Raw genomic sequence first — 20,607 nt, 5'->3', positions numbered from 1 at the left:
AGAAAGTGGGGCCTCTCTGTGTGGTGGGGTAGCCATCTAGGGGACTCTGTTCCTATCAAAGATTATGTGGACATCTCTCTCTAGAAGCACAGAGCACACAGCCTGAACAGCTGAATGTGACGGCCCTGGCCGGAGACATTAAAGGAAATTTCACCTCCATCTAAAGAAACAAAGAGACCGGCCCGGCTAGTATTCAGGCTCTATGTTTTCTTTGGAACTTTCCTGGTGGCTCAGCAGTAAAGAATCCACCTGCAATGCAGGAGACATGGGTTCGATTCCTGGGTCTGGCAGATCCCCTGGAGAAGGAAGTGGCAACCCACTCCAGTACTCTGGCCTGGGAAATCACGTGGACAGAGGAGCCTGGAAGGCTACAGTCCATGGGATTTTAAAAGAGCTGGAGAGGACTTAGCGACTAAACACCACCACCACTACCAACAGGTTTTCTTCAGGCTCTATTTTTAAGGTTGTCAGATCCTGCGGTTCTATGACTGCAAGAATCTGAGAATACAATACAGTTTACAATTCTAAGGCAACAACCACTTACCACCACAACCAGGGCTACCACGCTGTTGTTCTGTCGCTCAGATGTATCTGACTCTTTGCGACCCCATGGACTGCAGCACTCCAGGCTTCCATATCTTTCTTTGCTCAGATTCATGTTCATTGAGTCTGTGATACCATCCAACCATCTCATCCTCTGTCGTCCCTTTCTCCTCCTGACTTCGATCTTTCCCAGCATCAGGGTCTTTTCCAATGAGTCGGCTCTTTGAATCAGGTGGCCAAAGTAGTGGAGTTTCAGCTTCATCATGAGTCCTTCCGATCATTATTCAAGGTTAATTCCTTTAGGATTGACTGGTTTGATTTCCTTGCAGTACAAGGGACTCTCAAGAGTCTTCTCCAGACAATGTGCCAGGCACTTAATCTGCATTGTCTCAATTAACCCTCAAACCCTATGAGATACACATTACTGTCTCCAATTTGCAGATGTGGCAACTGAAGCACAGAGTTAAGTCATCAGTCCTGGGCCACAGTGGCAGGACTGAAGCCAGATATTCTGACCATGGAGCCACCTTACCTCTCTGCCCTCTACTGCTAGCGTTACTACAGGCACCTTTTGTCCCCCACAGCCCTTTTGTCTGTGAGGTGAGCTTTTTTCCAGATCTTGCCGCAGAGATCTGGAACACAGACCTGAGGTCTGAAGCATGTTGTGTTGAGCTGAGTCCTATTGAGTTGTGTTGTTGTGTCGTGATAGGTGGCATTGCATTGAATGTGTTTGTCCCCATTGGACTTTGACCCCTCCAGGACAAAGACTGAATCTGGTTCAGTTTGGGGACTGGTGCTTAGGTAAATGTCCATAATACGAGTGACTAATTAGCTCAGTAGGCTCTGGAAGTGAATGCTTCCGGCCAATTACCCTGAGATCATCGTCCTGTGAGCGTATCTGGACAGGGGCTGGTGAGGTGGGTGCACTCCCAAAGGCACCTGAATGGGTGAAGCCAAGCCAGAATTCATCCTCAAAGGACCTTGGAAAAAGAGGCAGGACAGACTTTTGAAGACTTCGCATCTCCAGGTCAGGAGTAGATAGAGGGGAACTGGAATGAAGTTGAGGAGGGAGCTCGCTGAGCCTTCCCTGGCAGTCCAGTAGACTGAGCTCCATGTCTCCACTGCAGTGGTACAGGTTGCATATCTGGTTGAGGAACTAAGATCCTTCTTGCCACATGGTGTGACAAGGAGCCTGAGGGGAGCCTCATGTCAGGGGAGGTTGGGCAAGAAAACAGCCCCAAGTGCCCCCGTAGCCCATCTTTGCAGATAGCCAGAGAAAGGAGGTTTCCAGAATGTGAAGGTGCTGGAGCCAGTTGCCCTCTCTTCCTTCCCTGTAGCTTCGTCTCCCTTTAGGGCCAGGGGACCATCTAACTCCCAGCCTGGCTCATGGGAACTCTTCTCTAGGGCTGGACTGGCCCTGACTCCTCTGCGTGGGCTGGAGTCCTGCCATGGACCTCCTGAGTCTCTAGACACACCCTAGTTGCATCTGCTGAACTTCAGCCTGCTCCAGATCAAAACCCAGGAGCTCCTGAAGTTCCTGCCTGCCTCAGCCTCTCTTTGACCTTGAGTCCTGGAAATGCCCAGCTGCCCTGAGTGGAGCCAGCTCTGCAGCCCAGCTGCCCTGAGCCCACCTCAGTTCTTCTACCCAAAGATGCTCGCATCTGCCGAGCCACCTGCTCTTGCCCTAGGTTCAGTTCAGTTCAGTTCAGTCGCTCAGTCGTGAGGCAACTCCTCCCTGGACTACGTCTGGTCCTCTTCACTGGACGCTCTGCCTGGCCTCTCCGACACCAGCGCATTCCCCCACACCAGCTTCCACACCAGGTGCTCAGATGCAGATCTGACCATGTCCCTCTCCTGCTCACTTCCCAATGGCTCCCCATTACCTATGACAGAAAGTTCTATTTCCTTAGCCCAGCATTCCAGGCCCTCCATTCTCTCTGTCCCTTGACCCTTCTCTGTGCTACAGCCATTGCGAACATCTTTTCACGCCTTCTTTACACTTGTTCTCACTGCCTGGCACATTTTCCTGAAGTTCCTACTCATTCATTAAGCATCAGTCCTACCCTGGTTCCCCCCTGAGTTTACAACACCCTGCACACAACTCCGCAGCGGCCATAATCGCATTGTATTAGAGCTTTTCATCGTGTTTGCTTCCCCAAGCACTGGGAGTTCTATGGGAAGCCCTATTTTGCCAACAGCTTCACCCTTGCTGTCTGGCACCTGGTACGCACATGCTGAATGAATGAGGGAAGAAATGAATGGATGGCAGTGAGTGACAGTGACACCTGCAGCACCCACCCTGGTGATGGTGTGGGTGGGATGGAGTGAGCAAGGGAGAGTGGTGAAACAAAAGGACAGGACCAAAGCATGAAGCCAAGGAGGTCGTGGCGACACCAGCACCGTTCTAAATCCATCTCTCTGCAGGGGTCCCTCCTGTATGGGTAGCTGTGAGCTCTGAAATCCCGGGAATCCCTGTAATTTCCTCCTGTTTGTTATTTCTGCTGCCCCTGTGAGGAGATGCCCAGGCCTTACCCAAGGATGTTGCCTTCTTTGTGGGCGGCAGGGTGGGACGCAGGGGGACATCACATAGATTCCCCCTCTCCTCAGCACCGTGACCCTCCCAGCAGGGGCCACCCAGGGACGGCTGGGAGATGGGCAAGCAAGGTCTGAGCCACATGGGAGAGGAGACTGGGCCTGTGGGACAGGGGGAACCAGGAAGCTGATGGGATTTGGAGGATGCAATCACTGCTGCTTCTGTCTAGGCCCATGGGTGGGTCTCCTGTCCAAGCTCTCTTGTAGTTAGCCACATTCCAAATGCACTCTAAGCTCCGTAAGCTGAGGGAGTCAGAACAGATGGAAAGTTCTCTAGGAGGACACAGAGTGTCCACTTTATTCCCTATATCTCCAGGACCCAGCATCATACCTGGCAAATGGTAGGGTTCAGTTCAGTTCAGTCACTCAGTCGTGTCTGACTGCAACCCCATGAATCGCAGCATGCCAGGCCTCCCTGTTCATCACTAACTCCCGGAGTCCACCCAAACCCATGTCCATTGAGTCAGTGATGCCATCCAACTATCTCATCCTCTATTGTCCCCTTCTCCTCCTGCCCTCAATCTTTCCCAGCATCAGGGTCTTTTCAAATGAGTCAGCTCTTCTCATGAGGTGGTCAAAGTATTGCAGTTTCAGCTTCAACATTAGTCCTTCCAATGAACACCCAGGACTGATCTCCTTTAGCATGGACTGGTTGGATCTCCTTGCAGTTCAAGGGACTCTGACGAGTCTTCTCCAACACCACAGTTCAAAAGCATCAATTCTTTGGCACTCAGCTTTCTTTACAGTCCAACTCTCACATCCATACATGACCACTGGAAAAACCACAGCCTTGACTAGACAGACCTTTGTTGGCCAAGTAATGTCTCTGCTTTTTAATATGCTGTCTAGGTTGGTCATAACTTTCCTTCCAAGGAGGAAGCGTCTTTTAATTTCATGTTTGCAGTCACCATCTGCAGTGATTTTGGAGCCCCCCAAAATAAAGTCTGACACTGTTTCCACTGTTTCCCCCTCTATTTGCCATGAAGTGATGGGACCAGATGCCATGATCTTCGTTTTCTGAATGTTGAGCTTGAAGCCAACTTTTTCACTTTCCTCTTTCACTTTCATCAAGAGGCTCTTTAGTTCTTCTTCTGCTATAAGGGTGGTGTCATCTGCATATCTGAGGTTGTTGATATTTCTCCCAGCAATCTTGATTCCAGCTTGTGCTTCCTCCAGCCCAGCGTTTCTCATGATGTACTCTGCATAGAAGTTAAATAAGCAGGGTGACAATATACAGCCTTGACGTACTCCTTTTCCTATTTGGAACCAGTCTGTTGTTCCATGTCCAGTTCTAACTGTTGCTTTCCTGAGCTGCATATAGGTTTCTCAAGAGGCAGGTCAGGTGGTCTGTATTCCCATCTCTCTCAGAATTTTCCACAGTTTATTGTGATCCACATAGTCAAAGGCTTTGGCATAGTCAATAAAGCAGAAATAGATGTTTTTCTGGAACTCTCTTGCTTTTTCCATGATCCAGTGGATGTTGGCAATTTGATCTCTGGTTCCTCTGCCTTTTCTAAAACCAGCTTAAACATCTGGAAGTTCATGGTTCACATATTGCTGAAGCCTGGCTTGGAGAATTTTAAGTATTACTTTACTAGCATGTGAGATGAGTGCAACTGAAGGGTGGGAAGCTCAAATACTGTGTTGAACGGGTGGATGGATGGACAGATAAATGAATGGACAGAGAGAAGGAAGGTTGTCTTTCCTGAAGCCAGAGGGCTATAGGGCAGTGGCATCTCCAAGGTCCATCTCTGGTTGCAAATGTGAGCATCAGAGCGTGGATGTCCTTGGGAAGGAGTGAAAGGCTGGGGATCAAAGTCAGGGGTCGCTTGCACACACACACACACACACACACACACACACACACACACACCATCCTCTCAAGTTCTCTGCTCAAATCTAGCATTCCAATAGTGCCTTTACATGCTTGGAGACACCCCTTTCCTTGGCTGGGGTTCCTATAACTGGGTGGGCATTAGAATTTCCTGAGGAGCTTTAAACAGTACAGATTTCTGAGCCCCACCTGAAACCTACCACTCAGAATATTGCCTGGTGGGACCAGGAATCTGTTTGTTTGGTTTTTGTTTGTTTGCTTGTTTGGCCATGCCTCAAGACTTGCAGGATCTTAGTTCCCCAAACAGAGATTGACCCTGGGCCTTTGGCAGTGAAAGCACAGAGCCCTAGCTACTAGCCAGCCAGGGAATTTCTGGATTCTGTGCTTTTAAAACATCTCAGGTGATTCTGCCAAGTAGACAGGTATAGGAATCTCCCAGCTACTGGTGTGAGTTTAAACCCCAGGCAAGGCATCCTGCACCTGGCACCTCCCCTCCCCCAGGGCAGCCTCATGCCTTGCCCTCCACCCCAGATATGCAGCCTAATGAAAAGGCTTCACATTCCCAGGCATGCTCAGGTTCTCTCACCACCAAGCTTTCACTCAAGTTCATCTCTCTGCCTTTCCCTTCCTCCACCTGAGAACTTCTACACATCTTCCTTTGAGGTTCAGAAAATGCCACTTCTCCCCGGAAGCCTTCCACACCTATTTTCCAGCCAGTCAGAACTTTCATCTTTAAAAAAAAAAAAAAAAAAAGAACTTTCATCTTCTTCCTGAGTCTCACAGCACCACCCACACCATCAGAACACTGTCACTCTGCCCCGGAATTACAGTCAACCCTCCAATCCACGGGTTACACATCCATGGCTCAACCAATGTATTTCAGGGAAAAAAAGAAAATGGCAGAAAGTTCCAAAAAGCAAAATTAGAATTTGCCACATGGTAGCAACTATTTGCATAGCGTTTACATTGTATTAGGTATTATAAGTAATGTAGAGATGATTTACTACATCTGGGAAGACATGCGTAAGTCATATGCAAATATTATGCCAGTTTATATAAGGTACTTGAGCATCCTCTGATTTTGGAATCCACAGGGATCCTGGAACCAATCCCCTGTGGATACTGAGGGATGTTGTATCCAATAATGCTCCTGGAAAACAGTTTGCATCTATAGCCTTGATGAAGCCTCCCAGGAACCCTTTGAGGTAGATGATGACAATGACGACGGCAGCAAAAACTGATTTTGTGAAATGCTTAGCACCTTCTACATATGCGGCTAGACCTTTGAAGTTTCGCAACAACTGGGTGAGCAGCTACCATTATTATCAGGCCCATCTTACAGATCGGGGAACAGAGGCCCAGAGAGGTGAATTCACTTGCCCTGGGTCACACTGGTAAGTGGTGGAACCAGGATCTAACCCAGGAAATGCTCCAACCCTTTTACAAATGAGGACACTGGCACTCAGGGAACTATTTGCCCAAACACACCATTCTCATAAGTGGTGCCAGGTTGCTTCAGTCGTGTCCAACTCTGTGCGACCCCATGGACTATAGCTCTGTCCATAAGATTCTCCAGGCAAGAATACCAGAGTGGGTTGCCGTGTCTTCCTCCAGGGAATCTTCCCGACCCAGGGATCAAACCTGTGACTCTTAAGTATCTCCTGCATTAGCAGGTGGGTTATTTACCACTAGTGCTGCCTACACAGTCATAATTTGCACCCAGCAGCCTCTGATCCCAGAGCTCCACAATCCCATGTGGCCCCAGTTTAAACTCTGCTAAGCCATCCCCAGATCAACCCTAATCTTGGCCTGTTCCAGGCTCCCTTCCTCTTTCCACAACCCCTCACCCTTGAGACCTGCCCTCTCCTCTTCCCGGCCTGATCTGCCCTCTGATCTCATTTCTAGCCAGCCTGCCCCACCTCGAGTTCTCTGGAACACCCAGCCCTTGCAAAGGCCACAGCTCAGCTGGCAGGCACAAGTCCAGTGCCGCTAGCAAGCTTTTCCCTGTCACTTCCCCCTCCACATTCCAGCTGGGGAAGGCTGAGGCAGGTGTGGGGAGTAAGCATCCTCCTCTCCCTGGGTCTCAGTTTCTCCATCTGTCGGGCAGATAATGGCAGGGCTAAAAGAAGACCGATGACCACTGGGTAAAAGGCATTGTAAACTCTGGTGGTCTAGGCCTGAGCATCTCACTCCCAGGGCCTGGTCAGGAGGGTGGGATCCTCAGTCTGCCTGGAACCCAACTTGGCCACCCTGGCTGGCTGTCCACCTAACGTCACCGCAGCCTGCGTAACAAACAGGATCACAACCAAAGCATAAACATAAAACATACTTTGCAAAGTAATACTCCGTAAGTAAATTATAGCAGTTACTAAATGAAGGGCCCTGCCTCCCTCTGTGGAGACAGCAGACTAAAGCCGACGTGTAGCTGTACAATCAGGTACCTTTCTGGTGGGAAACTTGGCTCTCTCAGGTAGGTCTCCAGCATAGCCATCCCGCCCACTGAGAAGGACCCAAACCATCTAGAGGGCGACTGCTGGTTGTAACTGTAGCTATTCTGGACACATGTTGCAAAACTCTTTCCCATACATGTTTCTCCTCCAACCCTTTACAAAATCTATAAAAGTTGCTGATATGGGCTTTGTTTTCAGGCTGGCTTGAGCTCATTTCCAGCTCTGCCACTTATTTGCTGCGTGATCTTGGGCAAGTCATTTCTTTCCTCTCTGCCCCACTTACATCTGCAAAGTGGGCAGAATACACATTTATACTTATTTAATACCCATAATACTGCAAAGTGGGCATAATACATAATATACATAATAACCTTTGAGGGTTCCATGTGAGTTACAAGGATCAGACATAGAGGAAGTAAATTATAATCCTTAAAGCTCTATTACCCTCATGTTCTAGATGAAGAAACTGAGGCTCCGAAGCCCTATTACTTGCTCCACAGCTAGTAAGAAGCAGGGCTGCCTTAGAGTCCAGGACCCCTGTTTCCACACAGGAAGGTGTGCCTCAGTTCATGAATTTTTGAGGCCAGGAGGTAAGGCTCGGGATGCTCCAGGCCAAGGACTGATCTCTTTATACACCTTTCCTTACAACCCTCCTTAGTCATAGCTGGCCAGGTCCCAGATCTCAGCTTCAGGTCCTCCAGAGTGGGTCAGAGTGGACAGGGTCAGAGTCAGGATGGGCTAGGCAGGTGCAGCGGGTGGGGCCCTGTGCCCTGTGTGCACCGGAAACCCTGCAGACACAGGACAGGAAAGCAGCAGGCTTGCTGCAATTGATCTGCCCGTGATGATGCAGCAAACTCACCTCCACGGTCGGGAGCTCAGCTGTCAGCCCTGTGTTCCTTTTTACAGCCTGAGTCAGCAGGCAGAGACACACCGCATGGCCCTGCCTTCGAGCCTGTGGATTTATTAGGGCTGCTTCCCAGAGAAAGATAAGAACTCTTCCTAAGGATCTGGCTCTGGGCGATTTACTTTTAATTTTCGCTTTGAAGACAATGATGAGATACCATTTCTCACTCATCCAACTGACAGAGATTAGAAAGATAAACCACACCCAGGATTGACCAGAGGATGGTGAAGAGACTGGTGCTTTACAGTCAATGGAAATGCAACATGTACTACATTTTTGAGTTAGACAAGGCTGTGGTCCTAGTGTGATTAGATTGACTAGTTTTCTGTGAGTATGGTTTCAGTGTGTCTGCCCTCTGATGCCCTCTTGCAACACCTACCATCTTACTTGGGTTTCTCTTACCTTGGGCGTGGGGTATCACTTCATGGCTGCTCCAGCAAAGTGCAGCCGCTGCTCTTTACCTTGGACGAAGGGTATCTCCTCACCGCCACCCTTCCTGACCTTCAACGTGGGATGGCTCCTCTAGGCCCTCCTGCACCAGAGCAGCCACCGCTCCTTGGGCATGGGTTGATCTTCCTGGCCGCCGCCCCTGGCCTCAGGCGCGGGGTGGCTCCTCCAGACCATTGCCCCTGACCTCAGACGCGGGGTGGCTCCTCTCCTGCCACGGCCTGCGCACTCAGCGCTAGCGGCTGCGACGGCCGGCGCACTGGAAAAGGTCAGTTTTCATTCCAATCCCAAAGAAAGGCAATGCCAAAGAATGCTCAAACTACTGCACAATTGCACTCATCTCACATGCTAGTAAAGTAATGCTCAAAATTCTCCACGCCAGGCTTCAACAATATGTGAACCGTGAACTTCCTGATGTTCAAGATGGTTTTAGAAAAGGCAGAGGAACCAGAGATCAAATTGTCAACATCCGCTGGATCATTGAAAAGCAAGAGTTCCAGAAAAACATCTATTTCTGCTTTATTGACTATGCCAAAGCCTTTGACTGTGTGGATCACAATAAAGTGTGGAAAATTCTGAGAGAAATGGGAATACCAGACCATCTGACCTGCCTCTTGAGAAATCTGTATGCAGGTCAGGAAGCAACAGTTAGAACTAGACATGGAACAACAGACTGGTTCCAAATAGGAAAAGGAGTGCGTCAAGGCTGTATATTGTCACCCTGCTTATTTAACTTCTATGCAGAGTACATCATGAGAAACGCTGGACTGGAAGAAACACAAGCTGGAATCAAGATTGCCAGGAGAAATATCTATAACCTCAGATATGCAGATGACACCACCCTTACAGCAGAAAGTGAAGAGGAACAAAAAAGCCTCTTGATGAAAGTGAAAGAGGACAGTGAAAAAGTTGGCTTCAAGCTCAACATTCAGAAAACGAAGATCATGGCATCTGGTCCCATCACTTCATGGCAAATAGATGGGGAAACAGTGTCAGACTTTATTTTGGGGGGCTCCAAAATCACTGCAGATGGTGACTGCAGCCATGAAATTAAAAGACGCTTACTCCTTGGAAGGAAAGTTATGACCAGCCTAGAGAGCATATTCAAAAGCAGAGACATTACTTTGCCAGCTAAGGTCCATCTAGTCAAGGCCATGGTTTTTCCAGTAGTCATGTATGGATGTGAGAGTTGGACTGTGAAGAAAGCTGAGCGCTGAAGAATTGATGCTTTTGAACTGTGGTGTTGGAAAAGACTCTTGAGAGTCGCTTGGACTGCAAGGAGATCCAACCAGTCCATTCTGAAGGAGATCAGCCCTAAGATTTCTTTGGAAGGAATGATGCTAAAGCTGAAGCTCCAGTACTTTGGCCACCTCATGTGAAGAGTTGACTCACTGGAGAAGACTCTGATGCTGGGAGGGATTGGGGGCAGGAGGATAAGGGGACGACAGAGGATGAGATGGCTGGATGGCATCACTGACTCAATGGACGTGAGTCTGAGTGAACTCTGGGAGTTGGTGATGGACAGGGAGGCCTGGCGTGCTGCGATTCATGGGGTCGCAAAGAGTTGGACACGACTGAGCGACTGAACTGAACTGAACTACATTTTTGAAGGGCAATTTGGCAAAACTTGAAAAATTTCCCCCTCCTTTGACCCTGTAATCCCCTTCCTACAAGGATTTGTACCTAGTTTTGGTACTAAGTCGACCTTCACAGAGATGTTTATAACTGCTCCCAAAATGAAAGCAATTAAATATTCATCAGTTGGGGATTGGTTAAATCAATGATGGGCTATCAGTGAGTCATTAAAAATCAGGCTGGGGAAAATATTTACTCACAGAGAAAATGCTCATTACAGATTAAGAGACAAAGCAAGTCATATCCAGAATGATTTGCACTGATATGAGCAGGCATGGTAAATTTTTCTACACCTGGACATGCTCTTTCAAAATGCTCCCTCTTGGCCCCGGCCGTCATGCTGTAAAGGAAGTCCAGGTTATCCTGCTGGATACGGAGGATGCAACACTGTGTGTGAAGAATGGGCCTAGCCAAGTACCCCACTGAATGCAACTGCATGAATAATCTCGGCTGGTCATGGGGAACAGAAGTGCCCAATTCCCTGTATCAAGAGAGATAACACATCATTGCTGTTTTATGCCACTGTGTTTTGGAGTGCTAATTCTATAGCAACAGATAGCTGAAACACCCTGTCTTTCATTTCTTAGATTTTCAAAATGTGTACAGATCGCTAGAACAGAAGCACCTGTGTCTGAGCACCCAGACTACTGTGCAAACTTTGAAGGCAGAGCCTTAGGGGACCCCAATGACTGAACCTCTACTGCTGGCCAGTCACCTGCAGCTTTCACAAGCATGGTCACGCACTAGGTGCTTAATAAATATTTATTAAATAAGTCAATAAATGTCTTAGTTAACACACACTGCAGCCACGTGCGGTAAGAATGATCGTTTTATTATTACTCAACTGATACTCATTCATGAGAGAAAAATCAGAAAAACGCAGATATTACAAAAGAAGAAACGAAAAATTACCCCTAATTCTCCTACCCATAATTTCAATGAACATTTATCATCTCTGTAGGAAAGTCAGTCACATTACATGTGCTTGTTTACTTTTTAAACTGTGATACACATACTCTTTTGTGACCCACCTTTTCCATTCAAAAATATCCTGACTGTCTTTCCATGTCAATGAACATATATCCCTGTTTCACAGCATTTTTAACAGATGCCTGCGTTTGCCTGTGGGAGTCACACACCCTTCCTCTGCCCCACCCTCCCACAGACCTGAGTCCTGCCAGCCTCGTACATTCCCTACGGCGCCATCACCTAACCATAGCCAACAGGACCCAGGACGAACATCTCATCCAAACTGACCCCGTCTACTTTCCTTGTCTAGAAACTTAGAATCAAGACCAGGAGAGAGTTGAGCCAGCCTTGAAATGGTCCCAGGTAAATTCTGGCATTGTGTGGTGGTCATATTCTGCCATGTGGGACAGGACACGCCTGTCTGTGAAGAGAAAGAGAAAGAAAGCAATAAGGAGGGATGCCGACCATCCTGGCAGCGGTGTACTCTGAGTCCCAATCTCAGTCAGCATCTGACTGCACCCCACCACTGTTTGTGGGACACCTCTGTATCCCTTAATAAAGTCTCCTTTATTACCTGAAGTTGCCTTAGATATATTAACTCTGGCAACCAAAAAATTCCTAGCAATCATTACTCTAAGGAAACAAGGAAGAGGGGACTCTCAGCCACAAGACCAGGTCTCTGGAAACCAATAAAAAGAATACACAAGATAGAAGACGATTGCCCCAGCACCTTCTATAAGCCACTTTTCAAGTGGGGGGACACAGACTGGAATGCCAACTGCTCGAGGGGAGGGCTCCATAGCCGAGCAGTCAGGGCCTCCACTGAGACCACGGGCCCCACCTTCCAACCTCAGCAGCTAGCATCTGTTGGGCACCTTCCATATGCAGGGCGTGTGCGCGTGGGACATAGATGCACGTGGATGTGTAAAGTTCCATAGGTGGCTTTAGGCAAGTCACAACCACCTCTCCAGCTTCAGTCTTCTCATCTGTGAAAGGGTTGAACAGCACAACTCTAAAATCTCTCCAGCTCTCACATCTACTGATCTAAGCCCATCCCAGCACTCCAGGAAGAGGGCATATATAACAAGCCGCAGAAGTGGCATCAGACTTTCCAAACACCTATCCACTGTCTTCTGTGAGCCTGCCAACAGCCCTGCAGGGCTGGACTCAGCAGGCCACTCGTTGGGATGTGGAAATGAAGAGGCAGAGAGGTTAAGCAATCTTCCTGAGGATATACAGCCGTTGAATGGAAGAACTGGAACTTAAAATCCAATTCAAAGCCAGCTGCCCACAAATGAAGGATTATTTGACCTTTGCTCTCATGGTTTTGTTGTTGTCATAATTTTAAAGACAAGGAAAGCTTATATTTGGTACCGAGAGTCGTCAAATTCATAGTGACAGAAAGTAGAATGGTGTTTGCCAGAGGGCTGGGGAGATGGACAGTGGAGAGTTATTGCTTAATGAATAAGGAATTTGGGCTTGGAAAGATGAAAATTTTTCATAGATGGACGGTGGTGATGGTTACACAACAGTGTGAATGGATCTCATGCCACTGAATTACTATATGCTTAAAAATGGTTAAAATGGTAAATTTCACGTTATATATACTTTGCCACAATTTTTTAAATGAGGAAACCGAGCTCTAGCAGGATAAAATAAGTAAGAATAAACCCACTAATGCGAGTTCTGTGGACAGACAGGGTTAAATTCTCAGATCTGCTATTGGCTTATTTGCTTGACCTGGGGCAAATTTCTCTGAAACTGTGCCTTGGTTTCCTCCTTTATGAAGTGGGATAAAGGCAATATTTCTAGGACTTGTGATGAGGGTTAAAAGTGACAATTTTACATCAGTCACTCAGCTCTGCCCCTGGCACACAGCAAACTATTGACACACACCACTTATCATGACAAGGCTTCTCAACCCAGAGCTAGAAGGGCCTTGGAAGTCACCTGTTGCAACCCCTTCATTATGAAACCAAAGAGACTGAGGCTTAGAAAAGGACAATGACTTGCCTGAAGTCACCCAGCAAGCCTGTAACCTCCCAGAGTGGAGTGAACCACTGCCCCCTGAGTTCAGGGATGTCCGCCTCCAGGCAGACCACAGTGCTTTTTCTTTCTTAAGAGCTAAACTGCCATGGGTTTGGGACATTAATTTAAAGCCTCATGAGGAAGGGAGAGCTTCTCCAGGTTTTCAGGTTCTCACTTTGCATGTTCTAAAGTGTGAGTCAGCTCCGGTATAATAGGGTGAGTCAGCCAGCTCCTCAGTGATGAATGTACGTGTGACTGCCAGGTGGCATCCAGGTGGGGCTGGGGGTGGGGAAAGCGGGCACAGCCATACGTCAGTCGGGCCATAGCCGCTCACTCAGGAGGTGAGCTCTCTGCCTTCTTTTGAATCCAAATTGCTGCATGGTGGTGGTGAAGAGGTCCAGGTCTCACGCCTTCCATTTGCTACCCAATTCCTCCTTTGGTGTAATTTCAAGCAAATGGCTTTAACCTTGGTATGCCTCAGTCTATTCACCTTGCCATGGGTACATGAATAAATCTGTTCTTGACCTCCCCATGAGGTGTGAGGAGGACCCAAGGAATGACATTCGAGAAGGTGTTTGGCACAGTTGAAAAGTTGCACCAGCATAAATGGTATTATTTCACTGGGAGTAATAAGGTTCTAAGACCAAAACAGCGCCCAGCCAGGCTATTTGTTTTTCCCACCAGTCCTTAGATTTCCCAGAATCTCGAAGAGCCTCCAGTCTCCTGGCTCTTCCCCAGGGTGCCAACCTTAAAGGAACATGTACTGTGGGCTAGACTTAGAGACTCTGGGGAATCCTCCCCAGAGCCCCACAAGGTAAAGATGATTCTGAGTCCCATTTGACAGAGAGGGAAGTGAGGCTCACAAAGAAGCAACTCATCACAGATGACACCACCAGCAGGATGGAGCTGGGCTACCAGACTTCTGGACAATTTCAGCACTGGTCTTCTCTGTGGGCTCAAGGAGGAAAGCTCCTGGGGAACTGCATCAGGTCCCCTCCTTTCAACTCCAGAGACCCCCAAGAAAGTAATACATGGAAATCGAAAGAGGTAAATCCCTGACACCCTGCAGTAAATCAGACTTTGAGAATGTGAACCACTGGAAAGAATACTACTGCAGTTACATTATCCATGTGTTATATACCAGTCACCCCCACGATCATTTCCTCATTTCATATTTTCATTACATTTTTGAGGTAAGTACTGATATTATTCCCATTTTTACAGTTGGGGTAACTGGTGCTCAGAAAGACTGAGTAACAAGCCCAAAGACACACAGCTAGCAGATTTTCCTCCCCAACCTGTGCTCCACTCACTGCCTATCACTGTCCGCCTCCTCATTCATTTATTCTTTGCTCTGCTCATTTATTAAATATTCAGAGCCTCTTCCCTGTCCTAAGTAACTAGCTGGACAGAGAGAAGACAGGTATGCCTGAGCCCTTATCCCAAGGAGGTCATCATCTGCAGAGAGATACGGCTCAAAGAATTTAATCTCAGGGATAAAAGCCAGGCCCTGGCGCACCACTTGTGCCTGTGCTGGATCAGGTGCCCGAGCAAGTGCTACAGGTCGGAGTTTTTTTTTTTTTTTTTTTTTTAATCGAGGTGCTAGAACTCACACCTATGTCAACTTGAGCCAATCATTTCACTTCCCTTAAGTCTCAGTTCTCTCCTTTAGAAAATGGAGTGAAAAAAAGATTCATTTCACTGAATTCTTGTTGGGATTAAATTAACTGGAAGAATATTGTATTCATTCATTCAACAGCTATGTATCACATCCCAGAGTGTGTTAGGTATCATCTTGGGTCCTGGGGATGCTAGAAGAAGCAGAAAACAGTCATTTCCTTGGAATCACGGAAAGGTCTTTTTAAGCTAAAAAAAAATTTTTTTTAATTGAAGCATAATGTGCATAATGTAAAAATTGGAACTGTCCAACCTGATGAGTTGTCACAAACTGAACACACACATGGAACCAGCACTCATTGCAAAACACCACCGGCAGGGTCAGGACTAGGGCAAGTGAGACACTTACCTCCTGAGTAAAATGTAAGGGGGTGCCAAAAAGCTCAGTCATCAAGACAAATAACGTTTTAATGCAATATTTTTTAGAAATCAAAACTAATGCCAAAAAAATTCATGATGACAGAATATCGAAATGTTAGGTAAAGACAGGATTAGTAACAATGCCGTGATGAGTCACATGAAAGCTTAGGGCAAAGGGAAATATCTGTAAGGCCGATCCTGCCTCATTTGCCTCACTATAGCCCCAGCCCTGATCACCAGCCCCGCTCGTGGTCACTACCATCCCTCCAAGGGTACCTATTCTCCAGACGTCTAATCCACGGATAAATTTTGCCTGTTTTTGAACTTTGCATGCACTAAACCGCACTCCTTTGCATTTGGCTTCTTTCACATCTGTGAGCTGTAGCCACATTCTTGCATGCCAGGGAAAGATGCTTAAAAAGGGAAATGATGCGCTGGCTGAGTGTTTGAGAGACCAGAGAGGTGGCAGGTGGGAGGACGAACAAGCAGAGCTATAGCCAGGCCAGTGGTATGAAAGAAGGGGATGGAGTCCAGTGCCTGTTTTGGAAGGGTTGAGTCCACAGGGTTACTGGGTATTGAGGAGGAGGGAGAAAGAAGTGTCCAGGAAGATGTCAGATCTCTGGCTTGGCTATTTGGTGAGTAGAGGAAACGTCTCTGCGGTGGGGACCGGAAGAGATGGGAGAGGGTGATGATTTTAGACTTAATCATGGTGAAGGCTAGGAACCTGTGGGCATTCAAAGGGCTGTCTTGGAGGCATCTGGACAGACAAGCCTGGTGCGGGAGACAATGGGGGGAGTGTTCCCTCAATATCCCCCAGCACTGGGGGATAGGGTGGTGGCCCTGCCGAGAGCAGAGGGCTGGGGAGAGGCACGTGAAAGGATAGAGAAGGAGGAGCTGCAAAGTGCTCTGCGAGCAGGCGGTCTGAACAGGTGCGCAAGTCAGAATGAAAATAGTAAACACGCCAGACGGTCCTGCCTGGCGCATCAGGCCTTCCAGGAGTCCAGCACAGTGTTTACCTGCAGCCTGGGAGGATCGGGGTTGCAGGACATCCCGCGGATTGGGGGCTCTCCCGTCCCAGCCCCTGGCAGCCCCACTTGCGTCAGCGGCAGCTGACTCAGCAAAAGCCGCCAAGGACGCTTGCCTTTAAAGGCAAAAAAAAAAAAAAAAAAAAGCGTCTTTCCCCGGGCAGCCTTACTCACTCCTGACTCCGGAGTTGCTAAGACCGCCCCCGCACAGCGGTCGGCGCGGCTGCGGCCCCGGAGCGCGCTAGCGTGCTCGCAGGCACGCACTAGGCCGCCCCGCCAGTCTCAGGGAGCCTTTTTCCTCCTACTGGCTAGGACTAGAACTGCCTGGAATCCAAAAGTTCGAGTTCCTTCCAGGGCTAAATGCACCCTCCTGCGAACAAAGCTGCCAGTGTGAGAGTAGCTTGGGGAGGGGTTACTTGGTCCTTCCAAGCGAAGCCCTAGGGCTTCACCGCCTCCTTACACTCCCCTTTAAATCTTTGGAGTAGGCTTGAGAAAGGGCTGAGACTTCCTCAGGTCCTTCCCTGCTCAAAAACCCTCGATGGCTCCCCACTCCCCGCTGAATAAAGCCCTAACTCCTATGCCTAGCATTTGACCCCGCCTCTTCAGCTTCTCCCACTCAGATTCCGCGAACTTCATCCCCTTCTCGCTCCCAACCCTCTGCACGCCCGCCGCAGGGGCTGCTTAGCCTGGCCCCTCTGCCCTAAGCTGCACCTCCAGGACCTGGTGATGGGCATTTGCTCGGTCTCCCCCGGCAACCCATCCCTCCAGGCTCACTTTCTTAGGCTTTCTCTGATGTTCCCTCCCTGGCTGGAGTTAAATCTGGTCGCGGAGGACTCAGCCATCCAAAAACTGAACTAGTCTACCCGCGAATCTAATATCTGGCCAGCGTCAATAGCGTCTGATGAGTTCACCTCTACACAGTACCTTCTAGGGATCATAAAGCTTTTACAATGAGAACATTTAGAAATGGAATTTCAAGCAAATGATAGGGCAAGTATGATGGGGTAGGGTGAAGGCAAAGCTGTTTTTCTAGCTACTCTGCTCTGTCTTCAAGTTCCACCCTGACCATAGCAAGGCAGTTTGATTGAATTTCTGACACCACAAATTGTGTGTGTGTGTGTGTCAGTCACTCAGTCATGTCCGACTCTTTGCGACCCCATGAACTGTAGCCCGCCAGGCTTCTCTCTCCATGGAATTCTCCAGGCAAGAATACTGGAGTGGACTGCCATTTCCTTCTCCAGAGAAACTTCCCAACCCAGGGATCGAACCCTGGTCTCCTGCCTCGCAGGCAGATTCTTCATCGTTTGAGCTACAGGGCAGTCATACATTATTTGGATAAACTTTTGTACATAATCTGTTTTTCCTCTGGCCAACTCAGGAGGGGATTGTTACGCTCATTTTACAGATGTAGGTCTTGAGGTTACAGAGAGAAGGGATTTGTTCAGTGATGTTTGGCAGGTAAACAGCAGAACTGGGACTCAGGAAACCGAATCCAGGGCTCCACCACCAGGCATGTGGTCAAGAGATTCTTTCTTCCCTTTAGCATTTATCCTCTGTCTGTCTCCTCTCTTTGCAGGTGATTTTCCCCTTGCCAAAAATGGCCTTCCCTCTGACCCACCTGCTGAACTCATATTTAGCCTACTAAACCCTGCTCAGCCTGCCTTCTCCCTATCCTGAAGCTCTCTCTACTCCCTCTCCTTCCTTTGTGATACAAGATCTGCTCCAATACACATTCTCAGCCATGCACACCCAACTCAGTATTGTTGCTATGCACCTCCCCTCTTCATTCTCTCCAGTCTGGGGAATCCATAAGGTTAGCAACTGTCCCTGGAGAAGCAGCCACCACAGACAGGGCTGGACTGGAGAAGGAAAGAGAGCTTGATAGTGAGGGCACCCCGTGAGCTAGATGGGGCACAGCCACAGCTGGGAAGAGGTATACACAGTAGACTGAATGTATTCGGCAACAGGGAGCAGTGGAGAGACTTGGAGCAGGGAAATGGCAAAACCCAAAAGGTACTTCAGGGAACACTTGTGTTGGCAAGAAACAAGCAGACTAGCTGCTCATGTGTTCATTCATTTCTGCCTTCTTTCTTCACCTCTGTGTCTCAGCTATAGAAGCCATCCTCAAGGTGCTTAGTCTGGAAGAAGAGAAAAAGCACAGCAGCACACTAAGAAACATCAAAAGGTAAAAGGGAGAACAACTCCCTCGTGGAGGACTCAGGCACACCTCCTGTAAGGGGCCCCTTCTAGAGGTGCTTTGTGCCATCGGAAGCACTTTGGCTTGATGAGGTGGGGGTGGAGGGAGTCAGGCAGAGGAAACAATCAGCAAAGGTACAGAAGTGGTGAGTGCAAGTGTGAGGGGTGAGGCTAAGCCTGTAAACTAATGCCCTGAAGGCCGTGCTAGCCAGGCTGGACCTTGCTGCCTCTACGGAAACATGGGACATACAGACAGAAGAATGAGGGTCAGCACTAGAGGATGAGGACCAGAGGTGCCAAAGGCCCTGCAGGCAGCAGAAGGGAAAGAGGATGAGGTGGTACAGAAAGGTGAAATCGACGGGACTTAGGGGCTTGGGCACCAGATGAAGAGAGAGGTGGCCCCAAGCTTTCCAGGCTGCGCAACTGGGAGACCACAGAAATAGGAGCCACGGGCAGAGGTGCACCGATGGGGCCTGCCTTCCCTGCCAGGGCTTCTCCAGACAGGGAGCCCCCTCCCTTGGCCAGCACTGGACCCACAGCCCAGACAAAGGACTCCAGGGGTCATGCCCAGGCTCCTCCTTCCCAACAGAAAATAGCCCCTGCTGACCCCTTTCCTAGAGAAAGGGACCCTCAGGTTAACCTCAGGATTTTGTCCAGACCTTTGTCCAGACCTTTGGACTAGGGGTCTTTCCCTTCACTGTGTCTCAAGTAAGACACGAGTCCAGAAGGAGAAATAAGGTGAAATCAGATGAAATAAGGCGAAAAAATACCATTACTACTAAAGGGGGCCTTACGTGCAAGTCAACATGTGCTAAGTACTTCATGGGCAGATCTGGACATTGTATGTCTCATGTTAGCACCTGAAGTTGGTGGTCATGTTCATTCCGGGTTAACCAGAAGAAAGCAGAGCCTCACAGGCTTGCACCTTGCCTAGGATCATACCGGGGCTGGTCTACAGTGGAGTTGGTTCAAATCCAAGTTCTCCTATGTTCTTATCACTCATATTTTTCACACTTACCTGTCACCATAGAGTCACATGTACTGTCAGGAGTAGAGAAAAGCTTCACAGAGGAGGTGATATTAAAGTCCTAAGATGAGGTAGGCATAGATTTTCAGGCAGAGGGCCCAGCCTGTGCTAAAGCCAGGCTTGGTTTACAAACAGGAATGTGGGGTTGGAGAAGGGAAGGGAGAAAATCACAGAGCGAGACCTCCTGTAGTCTAACAAATACTTAAATACCACTTACCACATAACAGAGGCTGCTCTAAACACTTCTCAAATATTAACTCACTTAATCTTCATAACAAACCTATGAGGTGGTACAATCATTACAACTAGTTTCCTGAAGTTATCCCTTGGCGGAGTGAGGACTCCAGTCCTCACTCTCACGCGCGACCTTGTGCGGCTCGGCTCCGAGTTTGGTCTCACAGCCGGTAATAGCTCCTCCATTTTGCTGCTGGCCGCTGAAGCCCAGAGAGGTGCGCACACTTGCAGAGAGTCACACAGCCAGAGAATTCTCAGGACTCAGGGAGAAGTGGAGATCCGCAGCCAGAACAAGGTACCCAGCGGGCGCCCTCCCTCCCCACCCCCTCACTCGCCTGGACCGCGACCTGGGCCCCCTCCTCGGGGAACCCCGCCCCGGACATGCCTCAGTCCCCGCCCCCGGGCTCTGCCCACCCCTCCGCCCCGCCCCCCCAGCTTCGCTAGCCAATGGCTGGGGTCCTATAAAGGCGACAGTCGGAGTGCTCAAAGGTAACCAAAGCGAGAATTCAGACAGTGGGCCGCAGGTCTCAGCAACTAGCTCGCTAGGCAGAGGGAGGCCAAGCGAGTCGCAGACGGGGTCTCGAGACCAAAGCCGAAGCGGGTTCCACACAGCGCAGCCCGCCCGCGCACCCGGTGCCGCGAAAGCCTCCGGCGCAGCGCGGCCATGGAGCCCACCAGCAAGGTGA

General features: G+C 49.0%; 1 protein-coding gene and 1 long non-coding RNA gene across 2 annotated transcripts in view; one reads left to right on the top strand and one right to left on the bottom strand.

The window, feature by feature from the left end:
* Positions 1-11,216: 11,216 nt before the first annotated feature.
* LOC132657858 (uncharacterized) lies at positions 11,217-20,184 on the bottom strand. Its single transcript, XR_009596586.1, has 2 exons — positions 16,456-20,184; positions 11,217-11,795 (listed from the first exon to the last, which is right to left on the bottom strand). It is a non-coding gene; the product is annotated as an uncharacterized LOC132657858 (long non-coding RNA).
* Positions 20,185-20,412: 228 nt separating this feature from the next.
* Positions 20,413-20,607, top strand: part of SLC2A1 (solute carrier family 2 member 1) — a 34,035-nt gene continuing 33,840 nt past the window's right edge. The window contains exon 1 of the mRNA XM_027968628.3: positions 20,413-20,603. Coding sequence (XP_027824429.1) covers positions 20,586-20,603 — 18 coding nt within the window. The 5' untranslated portion in view covers positions 20,413-20,585. The remainder of the gene's footprint in view (positions 20,604-20,607) is intronic.

This window comes from Ovis aries, chromosome 1 (genome assembly GCF_016772045.2).
Source record: "Ovis aries strain OAR_USU_Benz2616 breed Rambouillet chromosome 1, ARS-UI_Ramb_v3.0, whole genome shotgun sequence".
Taxonomy (NCBI): domain Eukaryota; kingdom Metazoa; phylum Chordata; class Mammalia; order Artiodactyla; family Bovidae; genus Ovis; species Ovis aries.
The sequence above is the reverse complement of the archived record's forward strand: the minus strand, read 5'-3'. Positions and strand labels throughout refer to the sequence as shown.